General features: G+C 44.8%; 1 protein-coding gene across 2 annotated transcripts in view; it reads left to right on the top strand.

Moving 5' to 3' along the window:
- The first annotated feature begins 806 nt into the window (after positions 1-806).
- Positions 807-24,997, top strand: part of Prkce (protein kinase C epsilon) — a 479,841-nt gene continuing 455,650 nt past the window's right edge. Inside the window, exon 1 of one of the 2 annotated variants that reach the window (XM_090337015.1) lies at positions 807-2,041. In XM_090337015.1, coding sequence (XP_090193141.1) covers positions 1,694-2,041 — 348 coding nt within the window. In that variant the 5' untranslated portion in view covers positions 807-1,693. The remainder of the gene's footprint in view (positions 2,042-24,997) is intronic. The other variant, XM_090337014.1, reaches the window with a different exon arrangement.

Genomic DNA, 24,997 nt, shown 5'->3' with positions numbered 1-24,997 from the left:
TGTCAACTAGTCCTCCAAGCATACAAAGTCCAGACAGCACCCCGCCCCCCACCCCGCCCCGGCAGCCGCAAAAGGGAGAGAGAGGACCCACCACTCCCGAGAAAGGGAAGCGAGAATAATCCGTTGTAAAACTTGCCAGTTAGGGCCTCGACCCGCCCCCCACCCCCGCCGCGGAGCCGATGGACCCCAGCCCGCGCCCGCCCAGCCCCCTGTCCGGTGGGCCTCGAGAGCGTCCTGAGTCTTCTGGGGGCGACTCATTCCCCGCCGCCCGTGCTCTATCCTCCGCTCCACGAGAAGTCCAGCAGAAACGCGCGGCCGGATGGTCTCCGTGGAGACCCGCGCCCCCGGCCCCGCAGCTCGGCGCGCTGGCCCCCGCGCGCTCCGCCTCCACGCCCCGGAGTCCGGCCGTGGGTCGCAGCCCGCTTTCCTCGCCCGGCTGCTGGGCTCTCGGTTGTGTTCTCCTCCGCTCACTTTTCTCGTATTGCTCCCCCAACCGGCAAAACTTTCTATTTCCCTAAACACAGGCGCGGGAGCGCGCGCGCGTGCACACACACACACACACACACACACACACACACACACACACACACACGCACACACGCTCACTCACACTGACGTCTTTTGCGCATTTCCTGCATTAGAGGGAGGGAGATTCACTCTCACACCGACCGAGGGAGAGGAGACCGCGGGGAGAGCCGGCGGGAGCGCGGCGAGAAGGCAGCCGCCGCGAGCCGGGACGCGGGGACGCGGAGAGCGCGGCGGGCGGGCGCCGGCGCCCCGGAGGTGGGGCCGCGCCGAGTCGCAGTCCCGGCCCCGCCGCCGCCGCCGCCGCGCTGCGCACCGCCCGGTGCCGGCCTGCGCCCGGAGCCCCAGCGGCGGCCACCTCGACTCCGGAGCCCGCGCGGATGTGAGATTCCGGGCTCCTGGCGCCGGGCGATCACCAGCTACGGCGCGGCGCTGCTTCGCCCGGGAGACCGCGGCCGGGCTGGCGGGGGTGGTTTGTGGATTTCTTTCTTTCTTTCCTTTTTCTTTTGAAATATAAATTATTATTTTTTTAAATTGGCTCCGGGGAAGACTATTTCCTCTCGGGATGCATCCCTCCGGATAGACTGACTGCACATCCCTCGGTCCAGCCCCCACCCGCCCCGCACAGTTGGAGACAGGCGCTGGGTGGGCGAAGAGGATCGCGGGTGGAAATCTGCGCCCCCGTCTCTCGTCCCCGCCCCGTCCCACCCACCCCCCCTTCTCCCTCCCCCCTCCCGGAGTCGAAATTTCCCCGGGATTATGTTTCGGAAAGGTAGGTAGAGCGCCGGGCGCCGACCCGGAGAGCCAGCGAGGTGGCCGGGCAGCCCCCGTGGCCGGCAGCGGAGCCCACAGCTCGTCTCCTCCTCGGGAGGTGCGGCCGGTGGTAGGGGGGGAGAGACTTGCTCCAAACACGGACGTCTCCCGGCTCTCCCCCCCTCCCTGTTTTCCGTTAGCAGCCGGGTTAGGAAATACATGCACTCGCCGAGGATCGCCGGCGCCAAGGCTCTACGCCACAAGGTGTAGGGAGTGTGTGTGGTGGGGCGAGAGGGAGGACCCAGGAGTCCCCACTCCGCTCGGGGAGCCGGCCGTCGGGGCTTCATCGCTGCCCTCGGGGCGCACGGAGTGACCCCCCCCCCGGCCCTCCGCCCCGCGCTCCCCGTCCCCGACCATGGTAGTGTTCAATGGCCTTCTTAAGATCAAAATCTGCGAGGCCGTGAGCTTGAAGCCCACAGCCTGGTCGTTGCGCCATGCGGTGGGACCCCGGCCGCAGACTTTCCTTCTGGACCCGTACATCGCCCTCAATGTGGACGACTCGCGCATCGGCCAGACCGCCACCAAGCAGAAGACCAACAGCCCGGCCTGGCACGACGAGTTCGTCACGGACGTGTGCAACGGGCGCAAGATCGAGCTGGCTGTCTTTCACGATGCCCCCATCGGCTACGACGACTTCGTGGCTAACTGCACCATCCAGTTCGAAGAGCTGCTGCAGAATGGGAGCCGCCACTTCGAGGACTGGGTGAGTCCGGGCCCCCTCCGCCTTGGGGTCCCAGGGAGACAGACTCCATTCTCCTTGGCACTGGTCATGGGGCTCGGGGACTCGTGTGTGTGTGTGTGTGTGTGTGTGTGTGTGTGTGTGTGTGTGTGTGCATTTACATCTCAGTTTCCTTGAGGAGGCACCTTTCCCTTCATAGATGGAGAGAGGTAGGACGACTGAGCAGAGAAAGATAGACTTGGAAAGAAAGAGGGGGTGCAGCCCCTCAGTGGCCTCCCATGACCGAGATCTCCTAATCTGTAAGAGCCTGGTGTCCGTGCCCAGGTTGGCGGAGGACCTGGTGGCCTTTGCCAGCGCGTGGTGGGCCAGCTGTCCAGAGGTGATGTGTGGGGGTGGGTGGGTCCCTCTGTCCTTGGAGAGGCACGTGGAGCTTAGACTGATGCTTTCTTGCACGTCCTGGCTTTGTCCTGTGCAGCCAAGTGAGGAGTTGCTCTATTTTTCTCTTTGAGGGAGAGGAAGCTTGCTTGTTTCTGTTCCAGTGAATGGTGGTTATCTCCTCTTCTGGCTTAGGAGGAGAAATATGTTCTTCTCCAGGATGTCCTCTCAAGGGTCCCAGAAACCTCGGTCTTGCTTGTTTTGTCTAATTCATTGCCCGTGCATTCAGAATGTAGTTGTTTGAAAATGGTATAGCTTGCAACCATCGGAGTCAGTGCTTTGAATCTGAAGGTTACATTGTTACCCTGTTTTGATTGTCAACATATTGTGGAATGAAATACTATTTATAAGTCAGAGATTGAGTTAATTGTTAATTGTCTACTTTGTTAGATATTTGGAAATAAGTAGACCTTCTCAATGTACTATAAGCCATGTACATTCAACCTTGGCACTTGGACAAGCAGAGAGATTGGTGTCTTCTATTTCTTCATTTCCTCCTCCTCCTCCTCCTCCTCCTCCTCCTCCTCCTCCTCCTCCTCTTCTTCTTCTCCTTCTTCTTCTTCTTCTGGAGGGCAGATGCTAAATTAGGAAATAAATTTCTATATTTTCAAGTTACACGCTTCAGTTCAGAGAAGGTGTTGCTCTGAATGAATATTTTCAAGATTCTTTCATCTATACACATATCTGAGCCTCCTCTCAAAGAATTGTAAAGGACTCACTTCCTGGAAAAACAAACAAGCAAAACAAATAGAGGACTTCATGAAACCCCAAAGGGTCGGAGATTACAGGTAGACTCCTTGGGCACATATTCTTACTTACAGTTTTCAAGGATATGGGGTTTAGGAGAAAAATAGGAAAGAAGCATGCTCTTTTAATGCTCATGGCTCTGATGTAGCCTGCCTGCTACCATGGTTACCAGGTTTACAGGGGAGCTCCAGTAAGCCACGCCAATACAGTCCTCAGAGATTCCGAGATTTGTGGCTTCTACTTTGGAGAGCAAGCAAACCATTACGGAAATCAGTACCACCCCATGGCATTTCATAGACAGCTCCCCATACCTGTTCCATTTGCTCCCCCTTCCCTCCCTACACCTGGCCTTTTGGTTCTTGTACTCCTGTAAGCAGTGCTCCAGTGGGGAGAGGGATGAGTAGCTTCAGAGTCCATCACCAACACTAAACACTTGTAGTTTTGACATTGTTGTTGGAACAACAGGTAGAGGAAGAAAATAGTAGATACAGATACTGGCAGCAAGGAGATGGGCCGGGGAGGCGGGGAGCTTTGGCTGAAACGTGAAGAGGGGTAGATGGATAGTGGGCAGACAGCAGAGAGGGTGAATGAACATATCTGTCTTTTATCCATAGAACAGGAGTCCATTGGAAAGAGTGTGTCTGAGTGTCTCTGGTAACAGTGAACTAAAGTTTACCCCAAACCCACTGTGGTACTACACATCAGGGTACTACCCGCCCCCCCCCCTCTCTTTTTCTTTTTGTGCCAGTCCTGAGCCTGAGCTCAGGGCCTGAGCATTGTCCTTGGGCTTTCTCGAGTCTAGAGCTCTGCCACTTGAGACACAGCACCACTTGCAGCTTTTTCTATATATGTGGTACCGAGGAATCAAACCTGGGTCTTCATGCATGCTAGGCAAGCACTCTACCACTAGGCCAAACTCCAGGCCATGACTAGCATTTCTAGGAAAGGGAGCAGTGGGAACTCCTGGCTTTGTGGCCTTCCTCTAAGGCTGTCACATTCATGCTGGATTTGGCCATGGGCCAGATCATCTGGCTCACAGGCAAGTTTTACAAAGACATTGAGTTCCAGAGAAGCTGAGCGGGTACCCAAGGCCCTGTAGGAAGCAAAGGTGGGTTGGAAACTGGGTCTTTCTCCACTCTTGCCTGTTTGCCTAGTGGGGAACAGCCCATCTGGCCTGTCAGTCTGCTTATTCTTCCTGCAGGTTGATGTACTGTGGATCCGACATTTTTATTGGGCATGATAACTAAAAGTGCTTTCAAAATCATTATCTCTTTTGCCTGATAGCAAGTGTGAATTAGGCATGAGAGGTATTGAACAGATAAAAAAAAAAAAAAACCCCAGGCAGAAGCCCAACATCCTAGGATAAAATCAAGTGGTGGAGCTAGTTCTAAAGGATGCTCAGACCTCTCTTATTACTCTAGACTCAACAAGTAGATGCATCAGCAGGAATTGGCCTTTGCAAAGAGAGACAAGTTTCAAGGGGGCTGAATAAGACCATCCTTTCCATTCCATCATCCACGTAGACTTCTTTGGGTAGAATTCCCTGTACTCCTTACTTGGAAACAAAAAAGAGATACACCCTTGTCAGGTGTAGCTGAGAAGTTTGGCCTTCGGGAGAGAGCATGAGACAGCTGCTTCTGTCATGGTGGCATAGGTCATTTAGTTACACCCCGAACTCATATGTATTCACCATATCCATGTGTAGTGCTCAGGTCTAACTGGGATGCCCAGCATTGTAGCTAATACAGAGATAAAAAGAGGCCACAGGTTGTATTTCACTAGGGGAAGGATGCTAAGTAGATATATACAGACACTAGGTAGCAATTATGTTCCAAATGAGTGGTATAGTAAGTAGGTTAAAAGAGTTCAGAAAGGGAGTGTGTTAGGAATGTTAGAAGAAACCTGGAGTGCTTCTGGCAAGAGGCATTGGGCATGCAAGCATAGGTAACAATTCTGAAAATATTTGCAAGAGGAGCTGGTGGGCCAGACCTGGATACTGCTTGGATAAAAGGCAATGGCCAGGGCTGAAAAATGGATAAGCAAGATTGAAATGGGGAGGGTACCTGTTAGGACCTTACAGGATAAAGTTTCCCACAATTTGAGAGTTTATCTGGGTACTGCCTGTACTAGTCTTTAATATTAAAAAAAATGATGTGTTTACTTTCCACTTAGTCTTGTCTTAAAACCCACTATTCATCATGAAATCCCAGGTTTGGATTTTTGTAATGTTTCTTTGTTCATATTAAAATAAAGATGGCTCTAAAAGAGATAGAAAGGAAGATCAGCTCGTGTGCCTTCTAATGTCATTAGGGACATGGGTAGCACTTTGAAACCATGAAGAAGGAGTGTTTAGAAAACTCAAGTGCATTTTAAAGTGTTTTGAAGCCAGCCTGAGGTAATTATTCTTCAGCGAACATGAAGACATTTCAGGTGTGATGGTGGAGAGAATGGCTGCACAGAAAGTTCATCATGAAGAGCAGGAAAGATTTTACTTGTGCCTGAATCAGAACACACTACAGTTCTCGTTAGGTTTTCTAGGGGACTAGGTAATAGTGCTGATCAGACTTGGCCGAACAGGGAGCTTATTAAGAATGTAGATTCTCTAGTGGAGTGAGGAAAGGTAGGTGAATACAGTCATAATATTCAATGTACATATGTGACAGTGGAGCCAGGTAACTTGAGGGGATGGATGGGGCTGGAAGAGGTGGGGAAAGATGCTGGAAAGGATGGAAGGGATGGCGTTGATCAAGATGCATTGTAGCCATAAAGAAGCTGGCATGTTAAATTAAAACCCCTTTATACAACTACTTAAAGATAATAATAAAAGAATATAGATTGCCTGCCACTCCTTCAGATTCTGGTTTGGGATAAGTGCTAGTAATCTGCATGTTAGAGGACTGCCCTTGGGATTCTGACCAGACCCACACTTGCTTTGAGAAACACTAGGCTAGAATAGAAATTGTGCCCAGGGGAGGGGCTCCAGATAGTTAACAGATCAAGCTCTCACCTGATTTCCTGAAAATGCATTTTTTTTTTGCCAGTCCTGGGCTTGAGCTCAGGGCCTGAACACTATCCTTGAAATTTTTCAAGACTAGAGCTCTACCACTTGAGCCTCAATACCACTTCCAGCTTTTTTTTTTCTTCTGTGTATGTGGTACCGAGGAATTGAATCTGGGTCTTCATGCGTGCTACCAACTGTGCCAAACTCCAGGCCCCTAGAACTATATTTTTATATTTGATGCAAACACTGGGGCTTGAACCCAAGACTTGGGCACTGTCCCTTACCTTTTTCACTCAAGGCTTGAGCAACACTGCCAACTTTGGAGTTTTTGATGGTTAGTTGTAGGTAAGAATCACATGAACTTTCCTGCTGGTGCTGGCTTCAAACCAAGATTGTTAGATCTCAGCCTTATGAGTAGCTTGGATTATAAACATCAGCCATCTGTGCCTGGCTATTTTCACAATCTTTGGTGAGTCCCACTTAGCCTTTCTGAATTTCATTTTCTTGCCATGTAAAAAGTCTGGGTTGGAAAATGTACCTACCAAAAGTGGTTGTCATAGGGACTGAGTTAATAAATAGAATTTTTTTGTTCCTGGATCAATGCCTGGTGCTTGGTATCTGCTCAATGAATGTTTAGTTATAGAGATCTTTGTGGGCCTGGAAATTGAACCCAAGGCACAGTTAACTACTCTATACTTGAGCCATGGTCATAGCCCTATATAATGAAATTAAATTACTTAATTTATTTTTGTGTCAGTCGTGGGACTTGAACTCTGGGCCTGGGAACTGTCCCTGAGCTCTTCAGCTCAAGGCTACTTCCCTACCCCTGGGTCTGGGCATTGTCCCTGAGCTGTTCAGCTCGAGGCTACCACAATACCCTTGAGCCAAGCCCCACTACCCATTTTCTAGAGGTTAATTGGAGATAAGAGTCTCAGGTCCTTTTGTGCCTGGACTGGCTTTGAACCTTGATCCTCAGATCTCTGCCTCCTAAGTAGCTAGGATTACAGGCGTGAGCCATTGTGTCCAGCTGTTTTGTATTTTTGTGAGACAGAAATTCACTTCCCTTTGCCCTTCCTGGGCTTGAACTTGAGATTCTGCCTCACATGTTATAAACCCTAACATTGGAAAAGTTACACTCCAGGACTGCCTCCCTTTCGCCCAGCAGAATTACCTAGGAGGGCTCCCCCAAATGCCCAGGGCATAGCCCCTTGCTGTTCTGCTTCTGAAGTCTTGGGTGGAACTGGGGGACTAGGCCTGTGGTCCTACTGAGTCTCCTCAGAGCAACAGGTTGATATATAGTGCCCAAAGGCAGATGGCTATCTTTAGGACATTTGTGTAGTTACCGTGGGGCATTTCTGAAAACCAAAGTAGAGAGCATCCAACTAGAGGCTGGGAATGGTCTATCCAGGGCCCCTTTTGTGGATCCCTCTACCTGACTCTTAGCATCTAAGATTGCATAGATTGCTCTCCTTTCTCTGTTTCTATAATACTTACCATTGAAGTCCTCATTGCTCCCCTTGGCACATATTTAAGGATGACCATCAGGGGTAGTTCTGGATCTACTAATCTCTCAGACAATATCTTTTGCCATGAGGCCTGACTTAGAGTGAAGAGGCCTGAGGGCTCAAGGGCAAGCCAAGCTTTGTCTGTGTGTCCTGTTTTTCCTCTTGTTTTTCTGATGTCAATCTTTACCTTAGTGAAAGATTTGAAACTTTTGGTTCCCTGACTCTTCAATGGATCCCTCTCCTGAGATCATTGAGTTTTCACTATAAGATATCTCTGCCATAGTGACTTTGGGCCTGTGACTTAGTCCTGTTAAACTTTATTTGTATCGGGGAAATTATCATCCTTCTTACCTCTCAGGGTTGTTGTGAGAATTAAATAAGCAACTTAGGTTAGAGCTCTTAGCAGGAGCTCTGGCCACAACACAGTTCAGCGATTTTATTAATATTTGAAGAGTTATATGCTCGCAGATTTAGAATCTTAAATTGAACATATGGTCCAATAAAACATACTTTCCTCACTTCCTTGTGAAGGTTTATATGACAAATCTTACATAGTCTAAAAATAAATTTAATTTAGTTACACTTAACAAATTTCCTTTTTGAGAATAATTACTTGAAATGAGATTGTTTTGGAAGGCTGTTGATTTGTGGCCATTGCAGAAAAAGGTTAATTGCTACTGAACCAAATACAAAATTCGAAATAGGAAGACTTAGGAGCTGGTGGTTTTGATTCCATTGTGCCAATTTCATCTCATTTCATGGATTTAAAGCCATTTTGAATGCTGTTAAGTTTAAATTCTAGCCTGTGCCCTACCACCCACTAACTCTGGAATTTATGTACAGTACTCCTTATTCACTGCTAGTTGGTTGTGTAAAGAACATCTCAAAATCAACATGTCCAATTTTCCTAATTTTCTCCTTTCTTTTTTTTGGTGGGTCATGGGGCTTGAACTGTGGACCTGGACACTGTCCCTGGGCTTTTCAGCTCAAGGCTACCACCCTACCCCTGAACCAATCTAGTGATTAATTGGAGATAAGAATCTCAGCATCTTTCGTGCCCGAGCTGGCTTTGAACTCAGATCCTCAGATCTCAGTCTCCTGAGTAGCTAGGATTACAGGCCTGAGCTACCATGCCTGGCCTAGTTTTTTTCCTTTCCAGACTAAGGTAGTCTATTCCAGTTCAAAAAAACCACTTCTGAATGCTGAGATCACAGTCATGAGCCACCATGCCTGATTTTCCAGGACATTTTATGTGTTCCTTTCCAAGTTTTTTTTATTTCTTACTAACTTTTATCGCTACCTCATACACTATTTTTCTTGTTTATCTCTGTTGGCTTTTTCTAATAGCAGAATAGTTCTATAAATGTAGAGGGTTTTATGCATTACTGTGTGCGTGTGTGCATGTGTGTGTGTGTGGCTTTGAGCCAGGATCCTCAGATCTCAATCACTTGAGTAGCCACTAGCCCCTGGCACATTACTGCCTTTTCAAAACAATGCCCTGTATGTGGCTAAGTGGTGGAATTAATTAGGCAAATGTAGTCTAGCACCATGGAAAATATTAGAATAGATATCAAAAGTTGTTCCTACCTCTGAGTAGCATGAAGCCCTGCATGGAGAGCTGGAGAATAGATTCTTCCAGCAGCTCTCTGTGAAGTGAAAAGGAATGAGGAGGTAGAAGAAGGTCCTTCAAGTCTGGACCTCCCTGAAAATGTCGTGATGAAAGAATGCACTGTTATTTCCATGTGGCTCTTTGCTACAAGCTGAAGAATCTCTATCGAGCCTTAAAAAAAATTTTTTTAAAGGTAGGAAGTATGTACTCCCTGGCTTGCCCAGAACCTCACATAGGGGACTGTGGTGAGGTAGAAGCAAAAGACCCATTTGCCCTTGTTTGCAGAATTTAAAATCAAGTTTAAGGGCTGGGAGTGTTGTGCAGTGGTAGAATGCTTGACCAGCATGCACGAAGTCCTGGCTGGGTTCGATTCCTTCGTAACACATACACAGAAAAGGGGGAAAGTTGTGCTGTAGCGCAAATGGTAGAGCTTTAGTCTTGAGAAACCTCAAGGACAGTGCTCAGGCCCTGAGTTCAAACCCCAGGACTGGCAAAAAAAAAAAATCAAATTTAAGTTTTCATCGGTTGACGGCAACAAAAAATGAAATGCCAGATGCTAGAGCCTGTGCTTACCAACCTCATTGAGGCATATATGATGCTTCTAGGGGTTTAGTTAGAAACAGAACTCCCAAGTGGACCTGCAGTATTTTACATAAATAAAAGCTCCACTTGGTAAAATATATTTCTATCCATCCTCCTCTGAGTACATAGGCGCTTGTTAAGTAATTATAACCTATTGTAATGCTAATCAGCCGAGCTGCACCTGTTTGAAATTTAGTTTTCTGGCAGGAACCATGTGAAGTAACCACAAATCTGTACTGTATTGGGAGCACTGAAAGGACAGGAACATGCAGTGTCATTGTCACTCAGCAGCATCCAAACAAAATTCCAAGTCTAGTGGGACTAGGAACGAGGTGCCCTCCTTGGGCCTGAGAGGAAAAGAGAAACTCAAGTCTGTCACCAAACAAACGCAAGTTCCCTAAATGAGACCTTGTATCTCACCGTAAGTTCTGAGAGGCTGCTTTAAACAAGTGAAAGTCACTACAAGGGTATATTCACTGAGTTCTTTCAGAGGTCTTTACTGACTAAAAAGGTAATCAGTCAGGCTCAAGAAAGGGTTGGAAAATGGAATTGGGTGAGTTTAAATGTTGAAGAAAAGCATGGTTTTTCATTATGCTCATGTCTATGAGAAAACAAGCACTTATTTGTTTTCTCAGACCTAGCATCTCTTGGTGCAATCTCTTTTTCCTTCAGCAGTTAGGCATCCTGTGATCACGCAGTATCTTTCCTTGCCCCTTGCTGACTCTCCCACCCAGATATGGGCTGTTCAAGAAATCCCTATGATCCATTCACTTAGTGGTTGATTGAATAAAAGGCTGTCTCTCCCAGTGCTGTCTTGTAGTGCTCAATTCAACATCTTTCTCTAGTTCAGCTAACCTGGATTGTATTCTTAGATATGCATCAGCTGGTGAAATGTTGGAAGGGAAGATGATGGGCTGCATGAAGATGCTAAGCTGTGGCCAGTGATAAGCAATGTATTCATTGAGTTTGCTCACTATTCTTTGTTTCATCCAGCAAATATTTATTGAATACTTTCTGAGCCAGGCACCATGTCATGTGCTTGAGCACATTGCCTATAAGGAGACATGGTATTAATCAAGGAGTAACAGAAATACACTGATGGGGAAGAATAGCTTTATCACAGTCCTTTCAAAGCCTGGCAACACCTAGACCAACTTCTTATTGGTCGGATTGGTGAGTATTCGTCTAGGAAAGAATGAGCAGTCAAGGTGACTTTTTTCAATCAGTAATTTGGACTTTACCTATATCTCTGAAATCAGCAGTTAGCATGGTTCAGATAACCTCTTAGGCTCCTGTTAACAAGGGTTCTGGCTCAGCTCTCTGTACTCCACACTTTGGGCTTTGACTTGATCATATTTTTTTTCATAATTCTCACTGAAGCTGCCTGTGTCCTCGGTAAAATTGTCATATTTTGTTCCATCGCTCTCTTTATCGTTTTCCATTGTTGCAATCAAAACCACAAAGCTTGCTTCTTTATCTAATACTCCACATCCACAAAAAGTAAACTGGAAAAAAATAGAGCCCACTTTGGATCATTGAGCCATCATGGTGAGTTTATAAATGAACGAGCCAGCAAGCAGAATATCTATTTTAAAATAGGAGAGAGTCATCCCCTAGCCAGCAAGGATGGAGAGTGTCCAGTATTTGCTGGACTCATTCAAGGATTAGGAGCCTGGTGTTTCCAGGTCTTTATGATCAAAGGACTTTGAAATGTTAGAGTCAGATGCAAATGAATGCATCAGAGACTTCAAGATGGTCTGTCTGTAGCAAAGGTTGTTTGTATGTCATGGGATAGCTAAGCATTCCCCAGACATATTTCATCATAGGATGCTCCTATTTATGAAACATCAAGAACTAGTAGTTGGTGGGGAAAAAATTATAATGAGTTAAAAGAAGAAAAAAACATTGCTTAAGTGGGACAGTTGGGAAATCAATATTAACACTGTTTCATGGAATAGTGAAATTGAGGAATTCAAACTTGGGAATTCAAAGCAAGAGGAGGGTAATATGGGCTCCCCTTGTTGGCACAGGCTTCTGGGTAATTTTTTTGGGGGGGCAGTCCTGGGGCTTGAATTCAGCCTCTGAGCATTATCCTTGGGATTTCTCAAGGCTAGTGCTCTACCACTTGGGCCATAAGCACCACATTGGCTTTTTTGTGTGTGTGTGTACGTGTGTGTGGGTCATGGGGCTTGAACTCGGCCTGGGCACTGTCCCTGAGCTCTTCAAGTCAAGGCTACTACCCTACCCCTGGGCCTGGGCATTGTCCCTGAGCTCTTCAGCTCAAGGTTACCACTCTACCCTTGAGCCAAGCCTCACTTCCCATTTTCTAGAGGTTAATTGGAGATAAGAGTCTCAGGTCCGTTTGTGCTCGGGCTGGCTTTGAACCTTGATCCTCAGATCTCAGCCTCCTGAGTAGCTAGGATTATAGGTGTGAGCTACCGTGCCGGCTTAGGCTTTTTTTTTTTTTTTCTGTGGAAAATTACCGAGGAATTGAACCCACATCTTCATGCATGCTAGGCAAGCACTCTACCACTAGGCCAAACTCCCAGCTCCTGGGTAAGATTTTCAGACTGGCCTCGAAGAACATGGGACTTAAGCAGACAGGGAAAGAAGCCACTCTCAAATGGATGAAGAGCATACAAATTTTGTGAATAAGTGGATTTTTTGCATTTAGGGTTATGGAGGGTTTAAAGTAGGGATACAATGCAAAAACAGTTACTTGACTAAAATATGCATAAAACCAAAACCCAAGTCACCCAGAGTTGTAACAGTATAAGGAGTGGGTTTTCATCTTCTGGTCTGTCCATCTATCTAGCCAGCCAGATAGTCAACAAATACATATTGAGTACTTCTCTTTAGGCACAGTGTTGAACAGGATCATTCCTAACATACTAATCCTTTTGTTATGAATAAATCTGACCTGGGGCTAAGCTTAGTCTGCCATACTGTATTCCCTGTGAATTATTTTTTCTCAGTTGGGCTGACGAGGGTAAGTAATAACTTCATGGCACATTCTTCATTAGTGAAGATGATTTGTTCAAGTTCATGAATCTAAACAAACTACAGTATGGGTTTAGAAGTCAGTTCTAGATATGAATTCTAGTTTTCTAAGTTTTGGTTGTGTGATTCTGGGAAAATGACGTGACTTTTCTTAATCTAGAAAATAGTAATAATATCTGTATTAGAGTTAATGTACTATTAGGCACAGCATATGAAAGTGTCTGGCTTACTGTAAATTATCCACAAATAGTAGCTAATTATTATTAGAAATTATTTACAATGATTATTTATTGTGATATATGGGTAGATCGTGGTTTTGTTGAAAGATTTTGTTAATATCAACCAATGGAGAAGTTGCCTGCAAAATCCTTTCCAATTTCCACTGCCCTTCCTCTCTGAAATGCACTATTGACCAATTGGATTTCCTGAAGTCTAAGTGAGCAGAGCCAAAATGCAACTGGCTGTTAGGCAGCACTTAGAAGAGGGGTGAGGGAGCAGGGGTATCTGGCCTCTTGGTGTCTTCTCCACAGTGGATGGGTGCACCTAACACACATCTCTCTTTTGAGTTTTTGAAAAGCAGGGACAGTGTTGCATCTTGGCCAGGACATCAGCTGTTTTAACCTTGAGCCCAGTGTGGTAACTGAGGTTTGAGGGTTTATTACACGTCATTTCCACGTGGTCCAGGTTTTTGTGTGGTTCAGGTGTACGTTCCATTTCACAGGCCAAAGCATCTGACTTCATTTTCCTGCCATGTGTCTCTTATATAAGCCTAGCCTCTAGTGCTGGGCACAGTGTTTGCTCTGGCGTCCTGGCCCAAATTTGGGCAGATCACAAAGATGCCCCATTTGGAGAGAGAGAGAAAGAGAGAGAGAGAGAGAGAGAGAGAGAGAGAGAGAGAGAGAGAGAGAGAGAGAGAGAGAGAGAGAGAGAGAAGGGGGGAGACTTTGCATTTGACCACAATATAACAACAGTTGAAGAATAGCCAGGCTTTTGAAAAGATTGCTGTACTCTCTTATGGAACTAGACATTTGTTTGTTAATTGTCTGCAAAGACTCTTGATCTTTAAGCTCAAACTTCATTTTAGATAATTTACATTTAAGTAACAAAAGTAAATGTAGCAAATAGCTCTTGTGACCTTCAATGAAAATCAGTGCTCAGAAATTGCTTTCTCCTTCTCTTCAGTCATGCACAAAGTCTTTTGTTTCTTCTTTTCAAATCTTCAGAATTCACCGGGAGCAGGAGGCTCTTCTGTACCTTTGTGACTTGGAAGAAGTTCATTTCAACTTCTCAAATTCTTGTTTTCTAACTTATGTAAAGGTTAATAGAATCATTTTTCTTAGCTCATAGAGTTGTTATGAGGAGTAAAAAGTAAATGTAGATGAGGTACTCAGGCCTTTAAACATCAGCATCCAGAATTCTCTCCCCTTCCCCATTTGTCTTTCTCTTTTGTACAGGAATCAAACCCAGAGCCTCAGCATGCTAGGTAACTACTGCACTATCAGGCTATGCCCTCATCACATAACTTGAAGGAAATTTAAAGTCTGTTCCTTCCTTTGCTTTCCCTTCCTCTCCTATGCCAGATGCCAGATGAACTATAGGAATTTCAGATGAATGCTTTTTTTTTCCTTTCCTTTCCTTTAACTCTCTTCCTTCCTTCCTTCATTCCTTCCTTCCTTCCTTCCCTCCCTCCCTCCTTCCTTCACTCCCTCCCTCTCCCCCCGTTTCTTGTAACCACTGTAATTGGAATTGAACCCAGAGCTTCGCATATGCTAGGAAAGCATCCTTCTCCTTGATCCATCCCTACACCTTGTGTTTTAAGGTTAGGAGCCCATGACATACTTATATTCATAAGTGTTCGTGGCTTATTTGGAATTCAAATTTAGCTAGGAGCCTCTATTTTATTTGCTTGGTCTCTGGCCACAATAATGAAACATGCCAGGCAATGGACCTGCTCGTCATCTTTTTAGCCTTTTGTAAAGTTATCATAGCAGGAGTGAAGAGTAGAGGAGCTGGTAGAATGACAGAGGGCACCACTGCCTTTCCATTGGAAGTTCAGATTACTAGCTAGTCTGTTATGCAGGATTCTCTGTTGTGCACCGCTCTGCCTCTCCTCCACCACAGGGAAATGGGTGATGCTCTGCTTGCAGAAGGTCGTGAGGCCTGGCCATCACCACTGAGCTGCCTTCAAAATTATTTTCTTCTTCTTCTCCTCCTCCTCCTCCTCCTCCTCTTCTTCTTCCTCTTCCTCTTCCTCTTCCTCTTCTTTTTATAAAAGCTTATCTCATCTGCACTCCAGGTGAATCCTAAGTCACAGCGACAGCTTTAGGATTGTATTTCTATCTTTATTTGTCTGGCTCCCTGGGATCCAGGGGATTTGTTAAGAGCTGTGCCAAGATCATGGCAGTAAATACCTATCCGGGTACTCAGAGTCTGTTGTCTTTCAGCCTGCTGCAGTAGCCCCAGCATCCGGCCAGACCTTCAAGGCTCTGTGGGATGCACCCCCACCTTCTGGTCTCTCACCCTCTGGGCCAGGAACCTCCCCCCACGAAGGACTGTTCCTGTCCTCCATACCCAGCTGCTTTCCTTCTCTTCATGCTGTGCTCCCCAACTCCCCTGGAACTGCAGCCACCCCTCCAGATCACCCTCCCCCTCAGGCATCCTTTCCACACTGCTTTCTGCAGCAGCTCTTCTGGAATCAGGGTAACGTTGTTTGCCTCTCCATTTAAAATCACTGAAGGTGGAGTTTATGAAGGGATGATTTCTGTCTCTTCTCTAGTGGAGACAAAAATAGATCCTGGCAGCAAAAATTTCTGTCTTTTGGTCCTAGAACTTGGTATCAACATAACAGATGCTGAGTTAGTGAAATTACATTTTAGCATCAAATTATAATATTTATCTAAATCATGGATGATCTTCAGCTATTTGTGCTGATGTTGTCTCCTTCCTTCTCTGACTTGGTAGGGCATAGCATTAAGAAAATTAACATTCTGGCAGGATTCTGGTGGCTCTCATCTATCATCCTAGGTACTCAGGAGGCTGAAATCTGCAGATCAAGATTTGAAGCCAGCCTGAGCAAGAAAGTCCACGAGACTCTCAGCTCAGTTAGTCACTGAAAAGAAAAGTAAGAAGTAGAGCCTTGGCTCAAGTAATAGAGCACCAGCCTTGAGCAAGGAAAGCTAAAGAGCTAAGGGACAGGGCACAGGCCATAAGCAGAAGCCCCAGTACTACCAAAAAAAAAAAAAAAAAAAAAAAACCCAAAGAAGCACAGAAAGCTATATTCGAGTGATTGTGTACACACATCCTTTAAAAATGGATAAGGCAGAAAAGGAAACTGATACATGGAATACATTTCATTTTTTACTTATATCCTAAATTACTTAAAAAATTATAAACTTGGGGCTGGGAATGTGACTTAGTGGTAGAGTATTTGCCTAGCATGCATGGAGCCTTGGGTTTGATTCCTCAGTGCACAAAAAGCTGGAAATAACACAAGTGGTAGAGTGCTAGCCTTGAGCAAAAGAAACTCAGGGACAGTGTCTAGTCCCTGAGTTCAAGCTCCAGGACTTGCAAAAATGAAAGTAAACTTTACAAATTTTCTTTGCACTTCTAGGAATCAAATTCAAGGTCTCACGCATGCTATGCAGGCACTCTACAACTGAGCAAAATCCCAGCCTTAACATTACTTTCCAAGCACCACTGGGTTTATAGAAAAATTAAGGAAAATATACAGAGGATCCTCATGTCCTCTCATCTCCACAGTTTCCCCTAATATCCAATTTAATATGTAGTTAATTAAAATACCATATAATTATATTTAAATATTACACACATAATTAAAAGTGAAAAAAAGATACATCACAGCCATGAGACATTGAAGTCTGTGACAAGTAGTTTAGTGAAGGAATAAGAGTCAGCTGTGGGTTCTAATCCCTGTTCCCCTACCAAACCAGCAGCGTAAACTTGTAACAAATTATATAACCTCTGGCCTTTCTTTCATTTCTTTATAAAAACAAAGACATTCCTCTCTAATTATGTTATTTGAAGCAAGGCAATGCATACAAAGTGCTTAGAAACAGTGCTTATCCCATGCTAAGTATACAAAAATATTAGTTATTCTAACTCTGTTATAAAAAATAAATCATAGTTCATGTAGTTTGGGATTGCTAATAATGTTAAAGAGGCCATTTGACTTAATTCTATGTGTCCAAGGGTTGCTTGGGGATACAAGTTACTTTTCATATGAAGGGTGAATCTTAGACAGATGGTAGTTCTCATTCTAATGAGTTACATAGGAAATGACTGTGGCTTGCCAAGTTTGTATTTGCTGCCCATTTTCAAGCATTTATAGGCCAATATATTTTCACAAAGTGCTGTTTTCACAGTTAGCTTGTTTATTTTTCACCAACTCAGCTGTACCACTAATAAGCTGCGTGACCTTGGGAAAAACTTGACCTCTCTGAGCTTGACTTCAACTGTAAAATGAGTCATATCTATTGGTTCTGCCTACCGTATTGAAATTCATTCAATGTACTTCTGAAATAGGAAACATGGCACTTGTATGTAAGTCCTAATGATGAAGTACTTTGAGGTTTGGGGGTGAGGGAGGGCGGGGGCATTTTTATCGAAAGCATACAAATAGAGAAACTGAGGTTAGGTAGGGAAGGAACTGGCATAGGACTTAGGTCTAAGTCCCTGATAAACGCTAAGCAGCATTTGGGTTTCTCAGTTACTCATTTGGGTTTCTGCTTCATTCTTTTGCATTGCTGGGGCTGAAGATCTGAAGGATGTTTCTGGGAAAACCGTGTCTTAGAACGGGACCATCCCCTTGCTTCCATCTTCCTGCCTGGCTCTTTAAGAGTTTCCTCTTTATCACTGCTTATCATATGACTGTGTACACAGACACTCCTGAAGCCAACTATTTTGGGGGAAAAGGGGAGGAAGACAGATAAGACAGTGATTCTGAAAGAAGCAGGAAAACCAGTCATGTGTCTGTCTGCTAATGGGCAGGATTTACAGCAGCATTAGGATTGAGCCATCTCCTTCGTGCAGATTAGGCTGATCAGGAAGGGGTTTTACAGCCCAGATGGGGCACCCTTCACAAGGCCAGCATGTGCCTGGCCTCATTAGTGCTATGTTGAGCTCCAGTGTGGGATGTGGGGGGCGGGGCAGGAGGGGGGCTTCTTTGTGCCTACCACTGTGCTATCCATGTCAGATTCCCCAGGAGGAGCCTTGGAGCCTGCATCAAAAGAATGGGACAGGCAAAAGGCCCCTTGGAAGGACAGGATGGCATCAGTTTCTGGGAAGGGAAGAGGAATCTGGGCCTGGAGCTCCCTGTTGGTAGAAGAATAAATTAGTGGCATAGATTTGGGAAAGCACTCTGGCAGGTAGTATCTGAACACATTAAAATGTATGTAATCAAGGTGTGTGTGTTTATGCATGTGCATGTCTGATACGTGAATACTTTCTCAGATCAGACTTGTAGTCTCTGTAAGTGGAGGAGGCAGGGATCTGTTCCTGGTGTCTGGCCTGTGCCTTCCTTAGTGAGATGGGGGTTTCAGCTAGTGATCATCATCTGGCCCTTTCCAAATTTACATCAGCTTAGAAATGGAAGGAATTTTAGCGTTTAGATGCTTTAGGCACATAGGTGAGTGAGAGGAGGCAGAAGAAAGAATTGAAACATATCTTTTTTTTTTTTTTTTTTTTTTTTTGCCAGTCCTGGGGCTTGAACTCAGGGCCTGAGCACTGTCCTTGGGCTTTTTTCTCAAGGCTAGTGCTCTACCACTTGAGCCAAAGCACCACTTCTGGCTTTCTGTGCATGTGGTATGGAGGAATTAAACCATGGTTTTTGTGCATGCTAGGTAAGCACTCTACCAGTAGGCCAAACTCCTGTCCCTTAAAGTACATCTTGACTGGAGTCTTCTATTTCAAACTCTGGGTCAGGACCCTTCAATTAAAATTATAAAATCAAGGGGCCGGGAGTTTGGCCTAGTGGTTGAGTGCTTGCCTAGCATGCATGAAGACCCGGGTTCGATTCCTCCGTACCACATACATAGAAAAAAGCCAGAAGTGGTGCTGAGGCTCAAGTGGTAGAGCTCTAGCCTTGAGAAAGTCCAAGGACAGTGCTCAGGCCCTGAGCTCAAGGCCCAGACTGACAAAAAATAAATAAATAAATAAATAAAATAAAATTATAAAATCAATTGTATTTCTCTTTCCATTCCTTCCCCCACTGTTTTGATGCTAGAGCTTAATGCTAAGTAGGCATTCTACCATTGAACTAAGCCCCAGCACTAATTAAATAGATCTCCAACAACAATTTTAAGTACAAAAATAGAATACTATAATCAGTATCATAATGCCTTATATTCAGTGAGGGTACATATTGTGTTATAAAACTTTGGATTCTATTTTTTTTTTTTTGCCAGTCTTGGGCTTGAGCTCAGGGCCTGAGCACTGTCCTTGGACTTTCTCAAGGCTAGAGCTCTACCACTTGAGCCTCAGCACCACTTCCGGCTTTTTTCTATGTATGTGGTACCGAGGAATCGAACCCGGGTCTTCATGCATGCTAGGCAAGCACTTTAACCACTAGGCCAAACTCCCGGTCCCTGGATTCTATTTTATATATGTAAGTATGTATGGTTTGAGCTCTTACTGGGAGCTCTGGTTTGAAAAAAAAATGAGAATGCCTTGCAACAGTGTTTTATTAAACATATTCTTAATGAATACTGGAAATGATAGTGATAAGAAACAAAAAGAGAGCTGGGCATGGTGGCTCACACCTGGAATCCTACCTACTCAGGAGGCTGAGATCTGAGGAGCATGGTTCAAAGCCAACCTGGGCACTAAAGTCCGTGAGACTTTCATCTCCAGTTAGCCACTAGAAAACCGGAAGCAGCACTGTGGCTCAAGGGGTAGGGCGATAGCCTTGAGCTGAAGAGTGACAAAAAAAAAAGGAGATACCTTACACTTTATGACTCAGTTACAAAAAAGACAGATGTGTTAGGATTGTGCATCAGAACACAGAGGGCTAGCTTTGACCTTGACTTTGACCTTTGAGGACGTGTAGGATGGACTGGTTCTCAACACCCTGAGTGACTGCTCCACACTAAAGAGTCCACAATAATGAAGGGCACTGAAGCACCTGATAAACTGAAATGCTTTCTGTTCTCCAAGTACCCCCATCTCTTGAAACCCCCTAAGTGGTATGCAACATCAGATAGGGGTACATCTGGGTTTCTGCAAGAACTTTTGGAATTCGGGAGTTGTGGGGCATAGTGGCTTTCCTCAGTACTTCCTACATTCCAGCTAGCCTGTGAGAGCTTTGCCTCTTCTCCTCAGGAAGGTAGGAATTTGCTGGATAAGGTGCTTTTGCCTTACTCTTTATGAAACCTGTAAAAAAGAATAAAAAAAAAGGTCAATGTGTTTGTATAAGGTTAAAAAATACATTTATTCCATAATGGGTTTTTTTTTCTTTTGATTTTCTCCTCAAGCTTAAACAATACTGAGTCTATGTTCTCCTATTTTTTGTGGTGATTCTGTGATTTGAATTTATGAATTCAACCCCCCAGCTTTGCTAAGCAGGTACTCTATCACTTGAACCACTCCTCTAGCACCTCCTTACATTTTTTTTTTTTGGTCAGTCAGGGGGCTTGAACTCTGGGCCTGGGCACTGTCACTGAGCTCTTCAGCTTAAGGATACCTCCCTACTCCTTGAGCCACAGCCCCACTTCCCCTTTTCTAGTGGTTAATTGGAGATAAGAGTCTCAGGGACTTTAGTGTCCAGGCTGGCTTTGAACAGTGATCCTCAGATCTCAGCCTCTGAGTAAGTAGGATTACAGGCGCAAGCCACCATGCCTGGCTGCATTGGTTATTTTAGAGGAAGGTCTTGCTGTGTGCCTAGTGTTCCTGGACTACAGTCCTCCTACTGTGCTGCCTTACGTTGCTGTGGAAGACAGGCATGTGAGCCACTATACCCAGCCATGATTCTTCCCCTGTAGCTGGGGTAATAGCCACCGGTCACTGCACCCAGGCACTGGTTGAGCGAGATACCTAGGCTGCTGCCATACCCCTATCTACTCTCTACTTTCCAAGGTGTTAGCACTATCAGCTTGGGCCACTGCTACTAGCTTCCATTCTCCTTCATTTGACATTTAAAGAAAAGAAGATTCGGGGAAGTTAAATGAATTGGAGGTGAGGCTGATGAAAAAGCTGGGTAGATTGGCTGTTAGGGGCTGTGTATTGTATTTGTAACCTTTGAACCTACTGGTTTTGAGAGAACCTTGGCTTAGTCCCTAAGGCACTAATACCCCCACCATCACACATGTAATACCATTATACTTTTAAAGCTGTAAGCACTTAGCCTCTACTCACAATACAGTTGAATAAATCGAAATTCCTTATTGTTTTCGTCTCTCCTTTTTCTCTCTTTTCTTTCTTTTAGGGAAGATCAGCTCGAGGAAAGGTTCATGGAGCATTTTTCCACAAATGAAAGAATGTAAAACCTGCTATGTGATATCAGAAAATCCTGAACTTCTCATTTATGGAGGAAAACATAAAAGTTCAGAAGCTAAATGATTTGATCAACGTTAAAACCAGTATAGAGAGAAATTTGATAAAATAGCTTCTTGATTCCTAGTAAAACTAGAAATCTATTCTTATCCAACTGTCCTCCCACCTTCCCTCCCTTTCTCCCTCCCTTCCTTCCTCCCTCCCTTCCTTCCTCCCTCCATTCCTTCCTCCCTTCCTTTCTTCCTTCCCTCCCTCCCTTCTCCTTCCTTCCTTCCTTCCTTCCTTCCTTCCTTCCTTCCTTCCTTCCTTCCTTCCTTCACCTCTATTTACCCATCTATCCATTATCTATCCTCCAATCCATCTACTGAGTTAACTAGCCATTCAGTTATACAGTTAATGCCAATACTATGCAATCAGCATCTTTTGTAAAATAGGCTGCTTTATTTATTTATTCATATATTCATTCAGTATGTTATTGCCAGGTTGGGACAATTGATCAAATCATTCCCTGGGCTGACCAAAATTGAAACTTGTCTGTTTATTGAGATAATCCACTCAGTGGTTGGTTTTTACATGGCAAGAAGATGGTGATAATCAGTGGTGAGGGATATTTTCTTTTTCTTTTTTTTTTTTAAAGATTTGATTTTCTGTTAGTTGTGTTCTTTCTGTCTCCATTATTTCCAGAACTCTCTAGCATGTCAGGATATATTTCCTGTTGTAACTCAATCAGCGTCAGCCTACTGCAGTGGCTTCAGTCTTTTGAGTTTGTAACTGTTTTAGAGCAGGGGTTCCAGGCATTTGTTCCACATAATAAAAGAGGTTAATGGGTCATACACACTCAAAAATTAGTGCCATAATCAAATAAATTTGGAAAATGGTGGATTAAATAGAGCTAAACACTAGCTTAAGTCATTTTCTTAGTCTTCAATCTAATTCCTATCTGTCTTTTAGATGACAGTGTCAGGAGCAAGGTTTTTAAGTACATTTGATAATGCATCATTGTTTTGAGATCCTCCCCTTCCTCCCTCCCTCCTTTCCTTTCTTCTCCTTGTCTTTTTTTTTTTTTTTTTTTTTTTTTTTGGAGGGGGTTGCTGGCACAGAGTTAGAACTTAGGGCCTAAGAGCTTGCTTGACTTCTTTGGTCATGGGTGGTGCTCTACCACTTGAGCCATGCTTTCAGCCTGGCATGTTGCTGGCTAACTGTAAAAGTAGTCTTTTTTCTTTGTTGTTGTTGTGGGGCTTGAACTCTGGGCCTGGCCACTGTCCCTGAGCTCTTCAGCTAGCATTCTACCTCTTGAGCCACAGTACCACTTCCAATTTTCTTGTGGTTAATTGGAGATGAGAGTCTTGAGGATTTTAGAGCCTGGGCTGGCTTTGAACTGTGACTATCAGATCTCAGCCTCTTGAGTAGCTAGGATTATAGGCATGAACCATCAGCCCCAGCTTTGTAAAAGGAGTCTTGAGACTTTTCTGCTCAACCTGGCTTTGAACATTTTTTTTTTGCCAGTCCTGGGACTTGAACTCAGGGCCTGGGCACTGTCCTTAGACACTTTTTGCTCAAGGCTAGTGCTCTGTCACTTGAGCCACAGTGCCACTTCTGGCCGTTTCTATGTATGTGGTACTAAGGAATTGAACCCCGGTCTTCATGCATGCTAGGCAAGCACTCTACCACTAGACTAAACTCCCAGCCCCGGCGTTTTGTTTTGTTTTACTTTGGTTTTTAAAAGTAAGATCCTAAGTGCTGTTTATAGGTAGCTGACTTTAAAGCAGAGGAAAGAGCTTAGGTTGAACAAGTGTTTGTATATGAAAATAGGAGCTCAGACAGGAAGCTTTCATTAGCAGGATTGTCATACTGATATTCTAGGAGTTCATCCTTGCTGTGTCTTTTGGCAGTGGCATTTCTAAAGCAAATCGAGGCTTATGTTATGCTTCTAGAGACTGTTCATATACAGTTACATGGGCTGAGACCAGGCTCAGGGCTCCTCCTCTTTTTGAATCAGGTCAGGGTGAATATTATCCAAGTGAAATTTAACCCTTGCTCCGTCTCTCCACAAGTCACTGTTGGTTTGTAGGACGCATGCTGCTGCCAGTCAGCTCTGTTTTGAAGGCGTATTTCAGTTGGTTTGTTTATTTTTGTGCCAGACATCCACTTTTAGCTTTTTGGTGATTAAAGATAAGAGTCCTATGGACTTTCCTTGCCTTGCTGGCTTTGAACCCTCTCATAGCCTCCTTAATAGATAGGACTACAGGTGTGAGCCACCAGTACCTGGCTGTATTTCAGTATTTTATTTCCTCGTACTTAATGGGAAAGGTTGTTAAAAAGCTACTTGTAAGCCAAATGCCAGTGGCACAGGAAGCCAATCTGAGGATTGTGGTTCAAAGCCAGCCCAAGCAGACAAATTTGAGAGACTCATATTTAACTAACCAGCAAAAAGTAGAGTGGTTGCTGCAGACAAATTTGAGAGACACATATCTAACTAACCAGCAAAAGCAAAAAGAGTGGTTGCTCAGGTTGTAGAGTACCAGTCATGAGGGGGGAAAGCTAAGGGACATTGTTTAGGCCCTGCTTCAGCCCTCCCTCCTGCCCCTCCCCCCACAGCTACTTACGAAAATGTGTCATCATTGGAACTGCAATAGAAAGGATTTCAGGTTTTAGTGTTCTGCTCATCCATTCCCAGCCTGGGGGAATTCCTAGGTTCCTTCAGGCTGATAAAGTCATTCACACTGAGGTGTATGGACATAAGTTCTTTAAGGCTGGCCATTTAGAGGAGCACTGTAAAGGATGTATTCTTTTCCCACAAGGGTGCATTTCAACCTCTGGAATGGTCCCATAATGATGACAGGTGAAACTGATTTCTACTCGGTCAGGAAGACTGGAATTCAAGCCTTCAGTGGTGGGGCAGGACCTGGTTCACTATGCTGGATGTTCAGATTTCCAGATTACCTCACATTTAGAATGTGGTCTCCTGGCTCTAAGGGATTAGTGCTTTTCCACTTTAAAGGGAAAAACAGGCCATAAATCACTGAGGAATTTTATGGCACAGTCCAAACCTCAAATTGGAAGCCAAGGAGTGTGTGTGTGGGGGGGGGGGGTGGCGCGGGGAGGAAGGAGAGACTCCAGCTTCTTTATGGAAAGTGGAAAGTCAAGTGGAAACGAGAAATTTCCTCCTGAGAGAGTGTGTGTAAGGGAAGAGAGACATTCAGTTAGCCTATGGAAATGCCTGTTTGGTTGACTTGCGCAGTCTTAAGTCTCATCTTGATGACCTTGAGGGCAAAGTCAAGCAGGCTGTTGAACTTGGTGTCTGGGGAAGTGGATGGATAAGAGCAATGATTATCTTTGGTAACAAAGTTTGTGTGTGTGTGTGTGTGTGTGTGTGTGTGTGTGTGTGTGTGTGTGTGTTTGGATTATGCTGCTTTTACATCCAGTTTTTTTTTTATTTCTTTTTTTTTGGTGCCAGGAGTGGGGCTTGAACTCAGAGCCTGAGGATGGTCCCTTAGCTATTTTTTTTTTTCTCTCAAGAAAAATGTTCTGCCACTCGATCCCCCTCCTCCCCACACTTTTTTTCTCTTCTGGGTCATTCCTAAATCTGACTCTTA

Source organism: Megascapheus bottae, chromosome 7 (assembly GCF_031878675.1).
Source record: "Megascapheus bottae isolate mThoBot1 chromosome 7, mThoBot2.hap1, whole genome shotgun sequence".
In the NCBI taxonomy this organism is placed as follows: Eukaryota; Metazoa; Chordata; class Mammalia; order Rodentia; family Geomyidae; genus Megascapheus; species Megascapheus bottae.
The sequence above is the reverse complement of the archived record's forward strand: the minus strand, read 5'-3'. Positions and strand labels throughout refer to the sequence as shown.